Genomic DNA, 18,349 nt, shown 5'->3' with positions numbered 1-18,349 from the left:
ATAAATGTGGCTTGCAAAATGTGGCGAGAATAAAATGTCATGTGCCTGAATGGATACTGTATTTTGAAGTTGATTTGTAAAAGATTTTCAGAATCACTCACACAAATTACAAGTAAAATGGGGATATTCTGGACTTTAAAATGACCAATGAAGTAACTGTTCACTTGGAGATGTATTACTTTGTGAACGTTTACCAAATTTTTATGTCTATAAATATAGAGACACTTCCTTTCTTAGTTCATTTGAATTGTGGGAACCTTCAGGCTTAAGGTTAGGACTGAATTTTGAGTCATGGTACATAATGCGATTGATAAAAGGCTTTTTTTACCATTTGACAAATTTCTTTCCTTTTAAATCAAGACTCCATATTGTACAAAGTTGAGCGATAGGTTTTTAACAAGAATCTCATACATAAACTTTCAGTTGACCTGGTAATTTACTTTGATTGTTCTGAACGATGTGGAAGATTTACCACTAGCTCAAGAGTTCTCTGTTGGCCAGGAACAGTAGAAGAATCCTTTTACTCTAACATATTTAAATATATGATGTGATTTTGCGTTTGCATTTTTGTTATTTAATTTATATCTGCATGTGTTTAGCTCATTTCTGCATTACACTTCATCATGTCATTTATTTTTCAAAGTGTAGTGACAAAGAAATGATTGGTGATTAGTGAACACCTTTACACACTGTGACAAAGTAAATGTTACTGAGTGAAAGAGAGAAACCACAACTGTATAAATCTACAATCCTCTCCCACAGCGGAATGAAAGCGTTTTAAGAACTGGCTCTGGGTTGACCAGGGCACCAGCTACAATCCAGTGAAAAGCACAAAAGGACACAAACGATCTTTTCTGGCCCATTCATCTGTCCTCATTATAGAGCAATATGTTGTGTTCAAGACAGATACATCTCCAAGGGATACTCTCAGAATGTTAACATTTCACTTGTTTAATATTCACTATGTTGGGAGAGAGATACAGTAGAGGACATCTCATTTCTCTTTCTCCGTGTGAAACTGCTGACTCTTAGTGAAAGATTCCCGAAAAGCTAGGAGACTTTAATAAATTAACTGTAAGTATTTTGTTTAAACAGATTACAATGAACCTGTTTATCTTTTCAAAGTGAATCCTTTGAGTGGATCTGAAATCATCTGTATATAAAAATGGCTTGCAGTAGTCAAATGAGAAGATTCACATCTATAGATTTTTTTTGTTTGTTTGTTTTTTGTTCTTCATACCAGATTGGAGCCAACAGCATGCTGTGTACAAGACCTGTGGAGACCTAATTACAAAGTAGTCACGCATTTCTGGTTCCCTGTGAATTACAAGCATTGCTCGGATAAATACTGTGAATGAGAAGAATTATTTTGAAAAAAAAAAATTAAAATTTCCTGATCATTCCTGATCACGTGTCATTATCTGAAATTATATGTCAAAGTGTTTGATAAGTAACTAATGAAGATAATTGCGTAAATTGCATAAGCCTCATTAAGGAGTCAACTCTTATAAAAGCACAGCTAGTGTTTCCCTACAAAGCAACAAAACTCATCATTTAATAACAGGTTCACCATTCTTGTAAAAATATTAGTTAAGATGTTTTGCCACTGCACTGCATCAGGTAAGGGGCTTCATGAATATAGGGACATTTATATAATAACATATTTCTGCCTAGAAATAGGATCAATAAACAGATATATTTAATATTTAGAGGAAATATTAGATAAATGTGACCATATTCAAGATATTCTCACGTCATGGTTTCTGATGTGAAATGTGAGTTTTATTTTGCAATTTTAATTTTGTTCATCAAAGAAGAAATCTCACCTTGGATGGCTGCAGCATGGCCTATAATGAGGTACTTTAGCTCAAGGCTGTAGGAGAGAATGTTCTGCAGTGTGTCTCTGCGTGCAGCGGCGTGGTAGCTCTCCTCCATTTTGCGTGTGCAGCAGGTCGGTCCCTGGTGTTTGCAGATTTGGAGGTCTGCATCTGGAGAAAATATAAAGAGCTCAGAAATTATAGAAATTAAGACTGCATGCACCTTATAACCTGTAGAGCTGTTACCAAGAGCTGTTGGCTCAGTGGTTAAAAATAAAAACTTTCTTTAGATAGAGAATAATAAGCAGGGGGAAATGGGGCATGTGGTAGCCTAGTGGTTAAGGTGTTGGGCTACCAATTGTGAGTTTGATCACAGGTCCACCAAACTGCCACTTTTGGGCCCCTGAGCAAGGCCCTTAACCCTCAATTGCTCAGTTATATGAAGATGAGATAATGTAAGACACTCTAGATAAGGGCATCTGCCAAATGCTGTAAATGGAAATGGAAATTTCACTGCACCCCTTACAACAGGTTGTCAAGCAGCAATATAAACAATAATCTAATATAAATTGAATCTAAACATGTAAAGAAATGCTGAATTTTCTTAGATCATTTTAGAGAACCAAACATCAATTAGATTTATACGGAAGCATATTGCATTCACTTGAGGAAGAAAAAAATCTACTCTGTTTTTCTGAATTAACGACTTAATTATCTCAGAATTATGAGATAATTTTTCATGAATAAAAATTTTTTGCTCTGTTTTTCTGAATTAACGACTTAATTATCTCAAAATTATGAGATAATTTTTCATGAATAAAAATTTTTTGCTCTGTTTTTCTGAATTAACGACTTAATTATCTCAAAATTATGAGAATTTTTTCTTGAAATAAAATGTATTTGCTATGTTTTTCTGAATTAACGAGTTAATTATCTCAGAATTATGAGATAATTTTTCATTAAAAAAAATGATTGTTCTGTTTTTCTGAATTAATGAGATCCCTCAAAATCCTGCCAGGAGCTCTATTTTAGGTGGATTGCATGGAAGTAAACATGTCCCGCCTTTCAAGTTTAAGGGATCTCGTTAAATCAGAAAAACAGAGCAAAATTAATTTTTTTCATGAAGAATTATTCTCATAATTCTGAGATAATTAACTCATTAATTCATAAAAACAGAGTGAAAAAAATGTTTTTCAAAAAAAATGTATCTCATAATTTTGAGATAATTAAGTCGTTAATTCAGAAAAACAGAGCAAAACATTTTTCATTCATGAAAAATTATCTCATAATTCTGAGATAATTAAGTCGTTAATTCAGAAAAACAGAGTAGATTTTCTTTTCCTCAAGTGAATGCAATATGCTTCCGTAGGATTTAACAGGAAATATGTTATTTTAAAAAATTCTCATTAAAAGTAGTTATTAATGAGGTTGGTTTTTTGTTGTTGTTGGTTTTTTTTTTGGGGGGGGGGGTTGTATTTATTTATTTTTTAAATAAAGGAAAGACAGAAGAAAGCAAAAACTCAGATGGTACCTGCCTGTGTAATGTCCTTACTCTGTCCTATGTGGTGAATCTGATACAGCCGAGTAAACCACACATTACAACAGCTGACTGGGATCACTCCGTCCTCCCTGACCTTTTACATACTCTAATCTATCTCACACACACATGAACAGCCTGATTCTTAATTAAAGGTTGTATAACAAAAAACATAAAGTCATGATTTAAATTATTTAATTAATAAAAATGTTGAAAATAAGCCAGTTTGATTTCTTACATATCTGAAAATTATTTTATAAACTATGTTTTAAGAAACCAATTTAGTAACCTCAGTTCCATTTGCAAGAGAGCCATAAGATAACACGTTGCCTCATAAGTAGTTAATCCTTAAGTTCAGGTTTTTTTATCTTCCTATAGTGATTCTACCAAAAGGAGAATACTCTGTTGTATGTATCTCCAACAGAAAAGCAAACATTTTACATCTTTAGATATAATTTTTACATCTGTACTTAGACAGATATAGACAAGTAGATGGATAGATATACAGACGGATAATAATATTAAGATCAAAGTAGTCAAAGGGACAGGCAGACTGATTAAGGAGCATAAATGGCATAAATAGGTATAAATAGACATACAACAGTACAGACATGCTTGCACACAGAGAAATAAACAATAGACAGAAGGACAGACTAAATGTATAATTTCCATGACTATAAAGGGGCATCAGTCTGAAAGCCAGTGCCTGAGATTTGTTTCTAAAGCAAATCATCTTCTAGGTGTCTGTAAGTAATATTTTTTCTTTCATTCACATATGGATATTTTAAATCCAATGTAATTGGCTGACAAAAAAATCTTTCTTCCAGAAAAATCGGTCAGTGTACATTTTGAAGCAGTGTGGAAATCTGTTATGAAGAATCTATAATATAACGATAGAACTGATTTTATTTCTAAAACATTTGACAATAAATACTGAAATTATAGTGGTCAATGTTGGCACTTTGTCAGCAAAATTATATGAATATATTACATATAGTCAATTATAAGGGTGACAATAAGTAACAGGATTTTTGATATTTTCACTTTAACTCATACCCATAGTCATAGTCAGTAGTAATTTTACATCAATTAGATGACAGTGTATTGATATACCAACATTATGCCTACACTCATTGGTCTTTATATACTGGATAAGATTATGGGCTATTCTTAATATTATTGACAATGCCACTCCCTATTCCACACAAAGATTTCACAGACGCACAAAGCATGAAAGGTTCTGTCAATTAAAGATAATATGTCCTTGTCAAATATTTGCGCTTTTCTTTATTTAAATTCTTCAGCTTAGACACAAACCAACCTGTTGCTGCTGTTTCTGGGACCCATTTTAAAGGGCCAATCTGCCGCAGTTGGAAAGCTGTTTTAACTTCGTGGCAGCTATGTGCACCTGCACTATGAACTCTCCAGTGAGGCCCCAAACTCATCAATATCCAACAGATCCAAACTCGCCACACTGTCTCACGGAGCATTGCACCATTTCAATCCATAGTCTTCTATAATAACAGAGCAACAAAGAAGTGCAAATCTATTCTGTAGAATTGCTCAGGAAGATTCCCCAGGGTCCGGCATTTATGAAGTCAGGCTTTGTTAATATCCTGAAAGAGAGCTGTGGTGAATTTCACATGCTTATGAATTCCCAGCAGCTCAGAAGACTTGCAGGATCTAAAAGAAGCGCTGCTGCCTAATTCAGAGAGGAGGGGAGTTGGCTGGGACTCTGTACACTTTGCCCCCACTCCTCTTACTTTCCCCTTTCTATAGCTGCATGACACACACACACACACACACACACACACACACACACACACACACACACACACACACACACACACACACACACACAAACACACACACAGAGCAACTTAATCAACTATTACACAAGTAGGATAATTATTCATCAAGACAAAACCATTTTAGACCTGGACTACATAATGGCACAAGGTCTCCACAAACAGAAATCATTATAGATTATACATTTATTTCCACTCTTTAATAAATCCATGGTGTTGTCAGTTAATTAATGTTTCTATTAAATATGTAGTTTAGAATGAATTCTACATTGCTATAAATTCAGATTTGAAGAACATAAACTTATTAAAAGAGTAAACTTATTGAAATATTTTCAATGTTATATCAACAATTGGTGTTCAACAAGATTTTTTTTTTTTAATAAACAGACTAACACTCAAAAAACGCATTAAATTTGTATATTAACAATTAAGCCTCGATTTTGCCTGATAAAAGCTTCTGCCACTATTATAATTGACATGACTCTGTACTGGGATCTGGCCACAGTATGAAGCCTTCACATTGTTGCCTTCCAGTTAAAATTAGTGATTGTGTGTTTATGTTGTATTTACTTTAACAAAACAACAAACTGTACATTGTACAAGACTCATATCACAGCCAGTTATGTGATGGCAGCATGATTCATAAAACCATGCATCCAAGTACAAGAGCTTCAGTTAAATCTCACAGCAAATATTTAGCACACAACTAGACGGCTGAAGACTAGACATCACTTTCCAAATTGAGTGTTAATGTTTGTTGTGAATAAAGTTCTTGACCTGGTTCCGGTCGATTCTCAACAATATTCTTAACAACAATCACCTCTAAATTTTATTAATACGATCCTATAAGCCTACAAAGCACTAATTTCTCTCATATCATGTGGTGTTTCTAAGCTCACACTGCCCTGAGTACAGTAACTTGTCCTGCATGCTAGATATCTTTATTCTTATACCTTTATGTGAGACTTTTATCCACTCCAATTGTTGGCAAATGTGTCATCCCATAATAATAATAATAATAATAATAATAATAATAATAATAATAATAATAATAATAACCTTTATTTTCTATAGCGCCTTTAAAAGAACATCTCAAAGCGCTTTACAAAAGCAAAATAAAAACAACAAAAAATACACACATAATATAAAGATTAAAATTAAAGCAACAAAATTAGACTATAAAATAAGCACTATGTAAAATTTCAGTTAGTCAAATTAAAAGCTACCCTTAAAATGTTTTGAGTTGAGATTTAAAAGTGCCAAGAGATGTTGCTTGCCTTATCTCATCTGGATAATAGCACACAACTAGACGGCTGAAGACTAGACATCACTTTCCAAATTGAGTGTTAATGTAATTAACTGTAATTAACTGTAACTGGTATTAACTGTAATACCACTGGGCACATATACTAATTCATATATATATAAAGACAAATATTTCAAGATATTTCATTAATTTTGTAATATACATCATATGCATCAAGATTTCGAGGACACTTTACAAAAAACTTTACTAGATAACATTAGAGGGCGCCATGATGCAGGCAAACCTGCCACTGCACTCAGGAGTATTTAGCAATAAATTACTATAAACAGTGTATAGTCTTTTGTATAAAGTGTTGTTTAAACTGTAAAATTATAGATCTCTATTAGAGAATTTGTTTCGTATCTTTAATGTAATTAAGTGTGTCAGATGTTTTGTAAACGCTGTGTTTAAAAAGAACAGAAAAAAATTCTGCCCCGTGTGAGGCTCGAACTCACGACCTTCAGATTATGAGACTGACGCGCTGCCTACTGCGCCAACGAGGCTTGAGAATAGCCGCCATGTTTGTCATTAACATGCGTCAATATGGTCAATAAAATCCATTTAAAAAAGCGTCACCCGCAATTCGTTGTCAACACAAACAAATCAGACAGGACCTTTTATGTAAATATTGTTATTTTCTTTGTAACTGCATCAGCCCACAGCCCCAGTTTAGCTATATGCTATATGTCACTTAAACCTTTAAACATTTATTAAGCACAATTTTTTTTTCTTGTACAAAAAGTCACATTGCTTGTTTCTTTAACTGAAAGTAAGCTGTTTGTTGTACAACATGTCAGGATGACAAAAAGTCAATATGAAGCAGTGTCATTTAGGTCAAAGAACTGATTAAATGTTCAGGTCTAGAATTTATTCTCACATTTAAGCATTAAACCACTCAATGTTTACCAGCAAAACTAAACATTGTGATAAAACTGTCATTTAAATGTGTTTTAGCTGACTGTTGGTGTTGCTACATTCACACCTGTGTGTTGACCTCAGAACACTGGCAGGTACAGTAACATGGCCTTGAATTGGATAGTTGGGAGTTTTGGCTCAAAGTATGAAAATGCAAAGGTGTGGAAATCTCTGATAAGAAACTTGCATGTGGCTTTGCCACGTTATCACAGACTGGGAGTAAATACAGGCCTGGGGAACTCATATTTCTTCCCTTCCTCTGTAACCTAACCACAGCTAGACTCATATTGTAATGTCAGGCCTTAACATAACACTGGGTTATTTTATCAGTGTGGTGGTAGTATGTGGAATTGCCAAAGCTCTAGTGACACAATGGAGACCACAGTGGAGTTTTCTGTCTGAGTTTATTGCAGCTTTTGCTCTTGCTGCATGCCGGCTGGAAGTGCAAACCATTTCTGATATCGGTCAGTGGGCTGGAGGCCTGGGGCAGGATGTTACACTCACCATGCTTTTCCTTGCATTAACTGTCCACGGAGTGATCATGCAAGGAGCCACTGGAAACCCTACAGTTACTCTGATGGGATACTTACAAAAAGAGACAGGAGCAGTATCATCTTTTCTCAGCATATCAGGTCAGCTCGGAGGTGCCCAGCTTGCCCTGTTCTTTGCTGGGTGGTATTGGGCGATGGAGCTCACAGACATGCATATGATCAAAGTCATGATGATGACTCAGTGCAGTTCATCACTGAATGTGCCCCTAATACAAGGGACCATCACAGAGGTGGTAAGTGCACTGTTTTTTCACTTGGTGGACCTCAGCCTTCGGCACAGGTCACAGCTGCTCCGCATTCCTACCCTGGCCCTGCTGCTCACCTTCCTGTATTACACAGGTTAGTAATAGTGTTCTTACCTGACTTATAATTCATTATCATGCTCGCAGATAAATGAGACACAATCCTGGAAACCTAAAAGTGATCAATTCGAGAAAATTTTTTCTTATGAAATGAAGCAAAATCCTGCTCAGGATGTAGTCATTTATATTCTAACACCCTAAACTAAGTATCAGAATATGTTTAATTATTTTTAATATTTAATAATAATTTGATTTTTAAATGCAATGTTTTTCATGGTCCAGTCAGAGCATATTTTTTTAAGGGCAAGTAGAATACAATTGGCAAATTAAGATGCACTAACTTAGAAGTGTGCACACTTCTACGACACAAGTTTCTGGCTAAAATGTTTTGTATTAGTTTTATACCTGTATATTCTTGGTTGCTATAATCACATACTGTAGAGAGTGGAAATGCTTTGACATGCTTTGTCTTGATTTATTTTTATATCAGAAAAACCTGCAATTTCAACAGGGGTGTGTAGACTTTAAATGTTCTCTATGTTTTGTGTTCCCAAGGAAACAACTACACTTCTGCTTATGTGAACCCATCACTTGCTTATGCGCTTACATTCAATTGTCCTGGACACACCTTTTGGGAATATGCTGTAGTTTACTGGCTTGGGCCCCTTATTGGTAAGCTGAACAAGAAAACACCAACATGCTTGATCTATTGGTTGAATCTTTTGATTAAATTTCTAAGGTTATGCATGTAATCATAGATTCTGTCTTACCGACTTCATGATCTTTTTTAAACATATAAATTACACATTTGTTACATCATGCGGAGTTATTTGTATATAGTACAATAACATACAGTAATATGTAGTAAATATTATGATTCATATTTTTAGGTATGACCCTGGCCTTGATTCTCTACATGGGTAACATCCCTTTGCTTTTCACCAAGAACCTGCTTTTCTCCAAAAAGCCACGTCCACGGCTTCCAAAAAGAAAAACACCTGAAGAGAAAAAATCATGAAACACAGTGCATCAACTTTCAAATGTAAACTTACTTTAAAATATAATTTACAACACCTTACTTCAGAATTCTGATACGTCAGTCACATCATAAACTGATGTCTTTATAATATCTATTTACATTTGGGGAAAAATGGATCACCTTGCATAAAACAATGAAGTGTTTCTTTTGAGTAAATAAAATATGGATGTATCAATGTATTGTATGTTTTTTGGACAAAGAATGGAAACATGTCAATAAATCTACACAAAATTGTTTTTGAGTGAAACCACAAAGTTTTAATTGCAATTTATATCTATTGAATAATTTGCATTTTAATGTCAAACTTTACATAATAACATCATGCTTCATGCACATTTTAAGGCTAAAGAAAAAAGGTATAAATCCTAAATAAATAGATTAAGTATGTTGTTTCTTGTGTAACAGAGCTTACAGTACACTGTGTATTACATGAATCTTCCAACGCAAGCATTTGTTGCTGTCTAAAATGTATATTTAACTAAGCATCAGGTTGTACTGTAATAATACTGTTCTGCTGTATTTTTCACCTAACCTAAATATCACAGCAGCAAACTTCCAATGCTGCGGTTTGTAGTGAGAGAATAAAGGAGTTCAGAGGTTGAACTTAAGAGACTGCATCCTGCTTCACTGAATCCACTGTATTCGATTTATCAGGGTTAACTTTCTTGGTCAGATCTTTGGACGATGGATTGGCTTCTGTGAACATAGAAAAGTAAATGAACAAGTCTGACACTATGTTTCTCTAATGATACTAAAGCAAAATCTAAAAATGTAATAAAAACCTGATCATAAAGCTTCATATTTGCTAGGCAAGATTATTGGTAATACAAATGCATTACACAGCAAAAAAAAACAAACAATAAAAACAAGAATTAAATAAACTGAATACAGGTTTATATGTACCTGGCTGAGTCTGATTCTCTAACTGAGCCTCTGGTTGGTCCACCCACAACTGATGTTTTGGGTTGTTAGGAAACTTTTTAGTTTGCCCACAGCTGAGACATCGTATTAGAGTTGTACGCTGTTTTTGAGAACCTTCTACACATCAATACAGACAAGAAGAAATAACACTTACAAAATCATACACCCAGAAATATACTCAGTGTCCATTTAACACCTATAAGAAGTCGTCTTTATAGAGTTGAGATGGCTTTGTTTACACAGCAAGCAAATTTTATCTATTTGTTACATGAGTTTTTAGATATTGGAAAAAGCAGTTAAAAATCTGCATTAGTTCTTATAGAACCAGCACATACACAGATGAAAATTCAGAAAGTCAGCTACCAGCTGTGTAAACTGTATAATTACTGTCAAGTTCCTTTAGAATGATTTATACTGGCACATGCACCATAGCAGGGAAAATGTAATTGATCACTTGGCAAAAAAATACACATCATAATAATAATAATGAGAGGCAATACAGTTTTTAAGCTTTAATATTTCAGACTGATTTATTGTATTTACTGAAGGTAATGGTTTCTTGTTGCTGTAATTTAGCTACATTTCACATCTCTTGGGCAACAGCAGATAAGTCTAATAAGTGCTGACTAAATGTTATACCCTGTAGTGATATTCCCTTACTGCAACTGAAATGGAAAACATCTGTGATCCTACATAGAGCACTACAGATATAGTGTAAAGGAGCTTTGAGATTTAACAAGCCAAGCAATTTAAGAAACACACAATTTAATTTAAGAAACACACATTTCACATCTTTTTATATAAGATGAAGGAGAAAACTTACTTCTCTGTCTGACAGTTGATGTAACTCCGGATATTAGTAAAGCACAACATTTCCTACACATGGTCCTTTTCACAGAGGGATCTCTGGATAGATAGATAGATAGATAGATAGATAGATAGATAGATAGATAGATAGATAGATAGATAGATATTTATTGCCATTGCATGGTACAGGAACACAACAACAATATATATGTATGTATGTATGTATGTATGTGTGTGTGTGTGTGTGTGTGTGTGTGTGTGTGTGTGTGTGTGTGTGTACAGTAAAAAAAATTATAAAGGCTATAGCAGTGCAGAGATGTGTAGACATTGCTGAAAAGTACAAGTGGTTCTAAGGGTGCAGACTGTTGTAAAGGAACGACAAGTAGAAGGTTATGGCATTAAAATATGTGCATATGGATGGGAGCTGAGTTATTAAAACGATTACCAATGAAGAACACTTGCTACATATAGTTTATCAAACGCTGATTAATATTTTAGATGTATTGAAACCTGAAAACAGAAATAGCAAGAGATACTCACTGCCTCAGGACCAGGCGTTTGGCTATGGTCTTCTGGGTGAAGCAGTAAAATCGGGCCAGTTCAGTGTTCTCCGGATTTTGGGCCAATACACAATGTGCAGCCTTAAAAACAAAGTAATTGATTTATTTATTTCATTTGATAACGAGAGAAAAAAACTTTGCTAGTTTACTCACTTGATAGAGGAAGTTCAATCTCTGAAAAGCTTCTTTATCTTTGATATTGGACGCCATTTCCTTTCCTAAAACGTTATTTTATATCCAACAGCCGATGTGGTCCGAATTTAAATCTCATCTACAAACATACCGAAGATGCGCTTTGCTTTTGCTATATCATGAAAAGTAAACATGCTTGTTTATTTATTCTCCCTCGCTGGTGATGAGTTACAGCAGATTACGATTATAATAGTTACAGCGCCCTCTATAGACAAGGAGGACTTGGGAAATGCAGGATGCGAACTAACGGTGCTTTAATTATCACTAAAATAGTTCATAAGCTTTTGACGATTGTATTGTTTTTACAGGAACTCGCATTTAATAAACGCTAAAGTCAACAAACAATGACTCTGATTCTAAGTGCTGGGAGCCTGGAGCCGATGAGAACTGATGAATGTTGTTTATTTACTTGATTTTGTTCCAAAAGTTAAGCAGTTATATACCCTTACGGTGAATGCAAGATATATAGGTATAAAGTGTGCACTTTTAATAAAATGCTGAAGACTAAAATTTACTGGCCCGTACGGGGATCGAACCCGCGACCTTGGCGTTATTAGCACCACGCTCTAACCAACTGAGCTAACCGGCCATGGGGCGCTGTTTAGGGAAAACTGTTAAAAGAGAGATAATAATCCCAGTGTTAACTTTAAGATGGATATGGTATGCTTTTGTGCTTAGAGTTCTTAGATGCTCTGTTCTAGTGCACAGAGATCTGTAGTGTCTTCCTGAAGGGAGAAGTGCACAGGTTGTGGCTGGGGTGAGAGGGATCTGTAATGATACCTGTTACCTGCCCAAATTTCTTCACTCTAGAGTTGTACAAGGTTGGGCAGGTGTACACCAACGATCCTTTCAAACTTAGTTACTTCTTCAGACTGTAGTTTCTATAGTTATCTAATCTAGAAAATTAGTCCAGAAAAATGCCAAATAAACAAACAAAAACAGTTCCTAAAGTTCTGGCTTCTGAACATTAGATCAGTTGCACCCAAAGCACTTATCGTAAATGATGACTTAACATCTCAGAAAATAGCCTTACTGCACTCTGCCTTACTGAAACTTGGATTAAACCAAATGATTACATTGGTCTAAATGAGTCTACTCTGACGGGATATATCTATAAGCATGAGCCTCGTCTATATCCACTATCTTTAGAGATTTCCTTACTGTTACTCAGAGAACACGATATAGATTCAATTTCTTTGAAGTGCGAAGGTATGTAATGGTTTAGCTCCCATGTATCTAACTAGTCTTCTAACACGTTACAATCCTTCACGCTCTCTGAGATCACAAAATTCAGGACATCAGGTAGTTCCCAGAATATCAAAGTCTTCCACACTTTCCCAGTTTAAATATAGATTAAAAACTTTTCTTTTTAGTCAGGCTAACACATACTTCCCATAACCTTGTGCTCTAATACATACATGAAGATTTTGGACCTCCACTGAGATGAGGCAGACTCTGTGAGGATCCTGAGGCATCTAGAGATTTACCAGCTCCCGTTGGACTCTGCTATACCAAAGAGACGATGCCAACTCCATGTGGTCTTTGAGGACAACAACCTCTTCATCAATACATTTGTCAGACTATATTTTTATAATCACACCCTCCAGTGTCACCCATATGAGGATGGGTTCCCCTTTGAGTCTGGTTCCTCTCAAGGTTTTTCCTTTACCCTTCAAAGGAGTTTTTCCTTGCCACTGGTGCCTGAGTCACCTCAGACTTGCTCATTGGGAATAAATACAAACACATTTCAATATATAAAATATTAATCTTGAATTTTGTATTATATTAATCTTTATATTAATCTTTTTAATAAACTTTTGTTTATATTCTGTAAAGCTCAATGTCATATGTTCAATGTCAATTGTAAAAAGGCTATACAAATAAATTTTAATTGAATTGAATTGAATTTTAACATGGGAAGCAGATTCTGACGTTGTTATTACTTTATCAGAATGTTGTTCCTCTAGTTTTAACATGGGCAGCAGTTCATTCATTCATTTTATCCGAACTACTCAGGTCATGCAAAGCCTGTGAGCCTGTGCCTATCTCAGTCGTCATCAGGCATCAAGGCAGGATACACCCTGGACGGAGTGCCAACCCATGGCAGGGCACACACACTCTCATTCACTCATGCAATCACACACTACCGACAATTTTCCAGAGATGCCAATCAACCAACCATGCATGTGTTTGGACCGGGGAGGAAACCAGAGTACCCGGAAGAAACCCCCGAGGCACGGGGAGAACATGCAAACTCCACACACACAAGGCGGAGGCAGGAATAGAACCCCCAACCCTGGAGGTGTGAGGCAAACGTGCTAACCACTAAGCCACCGTGCCCCCCATGGGCAGCAGTTTCTGATAAAAAAAACAATCCAGAGTATATAAGGAGCTTAATAAAATGGTCAAAAAGCATAATCACTCGTAAGTCATTATTAAAGAAAATTGATTTTAGGCAGAATAGTAACTCCAGAGACAAAACTGACTTACTGTACAACATTTAATATATAAGGTTTATACACAAAAAAAACCCAAATGTATTTACATAAAAAAAAATGTAAAAAGTTTCCCTCACATGCTTTTTCCACACCCAAAATGTATTTACATAAAAATTTAACAAAGTTTTTTTTGTACACATTTCCCACACACATAACTTGGCAGGTCTTTTTTGTAGTTGGCACATTCAAAATGTGCCCACCTTCCACAGAGGTCACACTGAACCTGAAGCACAGGAAAAGTAATACATCAGTAATTTAAAGCTATAAATCTTTTTAGAAAGGGAACACTTTAACTGAAAAAAAACATTTTGCTATAATAAAAAGCAGTTGGGACTTATCATAGGATAAGTTAACCATTTGCTAAATTACAATATTTAAATTTCAAAGCCCAAGTATATGCTTCAAGACATTAATGGTTATTCAAGCCACACTTTAATTTTTACTTAATTGATTGAATTTTTTTTTACAATTCCTTACCATTTCAATTATGCACTTTTCAGAATTACCTTCCAACATGGAACACAATACACAGTAGTCCTCTGCATTTCCTAGAACACAATTATTGAATTTGGCTCTATAGAAATGAACAAAACAATCCATATAAATTTCATCCAATTATAGTACAAAAGATATAAATTTCGATTTACAAAATGAGACTCTTGACAATCCATAGTGCGACAAAGAATAAGACTATAATTTGATGTAAAAGTTTTACTGTAAAAGTCCAGCATAGTTTTATTTTTATTTTTTGTATTCTCACTTTCTGATCAGATATTTCTGTGCATGAGGAGTGTCTTGTCTAGTACATTTTGATTTATGCTTTTTTACTTTACATTTACAATTGAGTAAATTACTAATGTCTTTAACGTTACCTCGATATTTCATCAGTGCACATGCAATCTCCATTCTAGCCAAGGATATAGCACTTTCACCTGTCTTCACATCTTGAATGTTGCCCTTTAAAAGATACAGTTCTGCAAACTGCAAAATTCATGTTAGTACAACTCTAAAAAGAAAAAAAAAACAAGAACAGCCCCGTATAGGTTTTCAAACACACCTTTAAAATTAGAACTCCACAGCTGCTCGAGTCTTGTTGTTTTTCATGTGGGAGTATTTGCACTTGCCATGTTGTCCTGTGCTCATCAAGATCTCGCAGCTTCAGAAAGTTTCTAGGCATTAATAAAAATATTTTTACTTTTGACATTCAAAAGATTAAGCCTTCTGTTCAAAAATGGTTACATGGTAAGTTTACCTCCAGTTTCGCAGAACTTTACGTTCATACAATGTTTCCTTTCCCAATGGATCTACAATTAAAATACTCTTGCTGGTCATGCAGACGATCTTTCAAAAAGGGGACACAATCCAATATTACAAATATTTTGTAAGTTCAGATTCAATAAAAAGTTCAATCAAATAGTTTATCAAGTAGTTACATAGTTTATCATACATACCACAAGAATCCAATGTGCTTTAAAGTTCACAGGGCACAGCCAAATGTCCTCTAAAGGAAATTTCATCTGTGGGATGATCATTTGAAGTGCAAGATGTAGTTACATGTTATGTATTATGTTACAGTTATGTTATTACCATCAATATTTTGATTACTTGAATACCTTGATAAGACATCCAAAAAGGCCAGAAAATAGAGAAGTTGACACAGCTACACAAAGCAGATGTACTGGTGTCTGTTAAAAATAAAGCAAGCAATAATGATTCTGAAAAATAACAGAATCCTTTTAATGTACATTGACAATTTGAACTTGCCTTTTGATTTTCAACTAGATGGTGTAGGTATGCATCAATGACCTGTGAACAGGAACTGTTAAACAACTTTTTTGCACTTTAGACCACAAGTAGGCTAATTCTAGGCTCACTTACTTCATCTGACAGCCACTCAGTCCCTTGCAGTGTGCGAAAAGAATTGTCAAACAGCTTATATGGTCCCACAACTGCTTCAACCTGCCCATGGTCTTTCGAAGCCCAAAGGTTTAGCACTAAAGGATCATTTAGCAAAGTCAGTTTTTTGTTTTTTTTTTCAAATCAAACAGGCTCAACAGAAAACAACCAGGGCCAACGAGCTAACAGAAAATTAACTAAATGTAGAAGTATTTCCTAATCCAAGATTTAAGACAGAAATTTTTAAAGCTGTCAAATATAGCAGGCCAGCATTTTTAGCACAAGGGGAATCAAAAATGGGAAACACTGAAAAGGATTAATAAGTAAAACAGTCTACATAAATTTAAAACAGGGAGTAGTCATAGATCAGAATCAGAATCAGAACCAGAATAAGGTTTATTGCCAGGTACTGTAGGGTCTACATGAATTTGTCTTGGTGTATTGGTGCAGAGTAGTAATAAGGAAGCATAAATATTATTATTATTATTATTATTACTATTACTACTATTATTATTAATAATAATAGTAGTAATAGTAATAATAATAATAATAATAATAATAATAATAATAATAATAATAATAATAATGTGCATAAACATAAAGATTACATAAAGAACAAGCAATTGGATGTAAACAAGAATAGAGACATGAATTGTACACTAATGCAGGATGTAAGTGGCCAGAGCAAATATACAATTAAAAATATTACATATATTACAACTGAAAGAAAAAATTAACTACATTTGTGCAAGATATTGGGGAAGTCGTGGCCTAATGGTTAGAGAGTTTGACTCCTAACCCTAAGGTTGTGGGTTTGAGTCTCGGGCCGGCAATACCACGACTGAGGTGCCCTTGAGCAAGGCACCAAGCCCCCCCAACTGCTCCCCAGGCGCCACAGCATAAATGGCTGCCCACTGTTCATGGTGTGTGTGTGTTCACTGCTGTGTGTGTGCACTTTGGATGGGTTAAATGCAGAGAACGAATTCTGAGTATGGGCCACCATACTTAGCCGTATGTCACATCACTTAAAAAAATATATATATATATATACAATAGTTGACCAGTGTGAGAAAGGAATATCCTTTATACCAGTCAGATTTGTGAACATTAATATAATGTATTTGATCAGTGGTAGGGTAATTTACTAATGTCCAAAGTGGCGATTAACAGACCATGCTGGGTCTGGACGTTGTTGATTAGGCCAGTTGCGGTTGGAAAGAAAGTTTTTGTGGCATAAAGCTTTAGCCTTTGTAGACCGAAAGACTTCTGCCAGAAGGGAGTGCCTCAAAGCAATTATGTCCAGGATGGGACTGCCTGCTTTAGTGTACAGATCCTAAAGAGGTGGTAGATTGCAAACAATCACCTTCCCAGCAGAGCAAATGACACTGCATTCTGCTCTCTTCTTTGCCAGTGGCAGCAGAGTACCAAATGGTGATGGAGGAGGTAGGTATAACACAACAATTGAGGTGTGGAAGTGCACCATCATAGCCTTTGGTAGGTTAAACTTCTTCAGCTGCCGCAGGAAGTACATCCGCTGCAGTGCTTTTTTAACTAGAGTTTATGTTGATGGTGGTTCAGTTGTGACAGGTGAGTCAGACACAATGGAAGGTGAGAAGGACTTGCACAGATTATCGAGACAGAGAGACATAAATGGAAAGGATGTGCAACAGGTGAGGAGAGTGTGCAGAGAAGATGAAAGGAATATTTTGAGGAGCTGATAAATGAGAAAATGAGAGGGAAATACAGGAGGAACAGGTAAATATTGTAGAGCAGGAAATAGCAAATATTAGAAAGGATGAGTTGAGGTGACGAAGTTAGAAGTGACGAGGATGGACAGGATTAGGAATGTGTACATCAGAGGGACTGCTCAGGTTGGCTGTTTTGGGGACAAGGTCAGAGAGACTAGATTGAGATGGTTTGGATATATGCAGAGGAGGAAGATGGTTATATTGGTAGAATGATGTTGGAGATGGAGCTGCCAGGTAAGAGGCCAGAGGAAGGCCAAAGAAGAGATGTATGCAGAGGATAGAGTTAAATGAAAATAGATGATTCGCATTCAGGATAATTTGGACATTCACAGCTAAAACTTGCCATTTGTAGTTCATCTAAAACTCAACGATTGAAAAAAATAATTTGCAAATCATCAGAAAAACCTCTAAAGTGGTTCTCGTGTGTTTTAGATGACACTTGCAGATGCGGC

The 18,349-nt window shown here is 35.4% G+C and overlaps 3 protein-coding genes and 2 non-coding genes across 6 annotated transcripts in view; 1 reads left to right on the top strand and 4 right to left on the bottom strand.

Annotated features, from left to right (window-relative positions):
- gpc5b (glypican 5b) overlaps positions 1-5,083 on the bottom strand; it is a 46,200-nt gene extending 41,117 nt beyond the window's left edge. Inside the window, exons 1-2 of one of the 2 annotated variants that reach the window (XM_047810419.1) lie at positions 4,676-5,083; positions 1,827-1,988 (exon numbers count right to left, since the gene is read on the bottom strand). In XM_047810419.1, the coding sequence (XP_047666375.1) occupies positions 1,827-1,988; positions 4,676-4,844 (331 nt within the window). In that variant the 5' untranslated portion in view covers positions 4,845-5,083. The remainder of the gene's footprint in view (positions 1-1,826; positions 1,989-4,675) is intronic. The other variant, XM_027147905.2, reaches the window with a different exon arrangement.
- A 1,815-nt stretch (positions 5,084-6,898) lies between these two features.
- Positions 6,899-6,971, bottom strand: trnam-cau. The gene has a single exon. It is a non-coding gene; the product is annotated as a tRNA-Met (tRNA).
- Positions 6,972-7,570: 599 nt separating this feature from the next.
- Positions 7,571-9,509, top strand: aqp12 (aquaporin 12). The gene is made up of 3 exons (XM_027147926.2): positions 7,571-8,273; positions 8,792-8,908; positions 9,127-9,509. The coding sequence occupies exons 1-3, from the start codon at positions 7,676-7,678 to the stop codon at positions 9,252-9,254; spliced, it is 843 nt and encodes a 280-aa protein (XP_027003727.2). The 5' UTR covers positions 7,571-7,675; the 3' UTR covers positions 9,255-9,509.
- On the bottom strand, positions 9,510-11,942 carry rpp21 (ribonuclease P 21 subunit). The gene is made up of 5 exons (XM_027147938.2): positions 11,717-11,942; positions 11,544-11,644; positions 11,020-11,102; positions 10,179-10,313; positions 9,510-9,971 (listed from the first exon to the last, which is right to left on the bottom strand). The coding sequence occupies exons 1-5, from the start codon at positions 11,771-11,773 to the stop codon at positions 9,880-9,882; spliced, it is 468 nt and encodes a 155-aa protein (XP_027003739.1). The 5' UTR covers positions 11,774-11,942; the 3' UTR covers positions 9,510-9,879.
- Positions 11,943-12,270: 328 nt separating this feature from the next.
- On the bottom strand, positions 12,271-12,344 carry trnai-aau. The gene has a single exon. It is a non-coding gene; the product is annotated as a tRNA-Ile (tRNA).
- Positions 12,345-18,349: the final 6,005 nt, after the last annotated feature.

This window comes from Tachysurus fulvidraco, chromosome 2 (genome assembly GCF_022655615.1).
Source record: "Tachysurus fulvidraco isolate hzauxx_2018 chromosome 2, HZAU_PFXX_2.0, whole genome shotgun sequence".
In the NCBI taxonomy this organism is placed as follows: Eukaryota; Metazoa; Chordata; class Actinopteri; order Siluriformes; family Bagridae; genus Tachysurus; species Tachysurus fulvidraco.
Note: the sequence above shows the minus strand (reverse complement) of the source record. Positions and strands in the feature narration are given on the sequence as shown.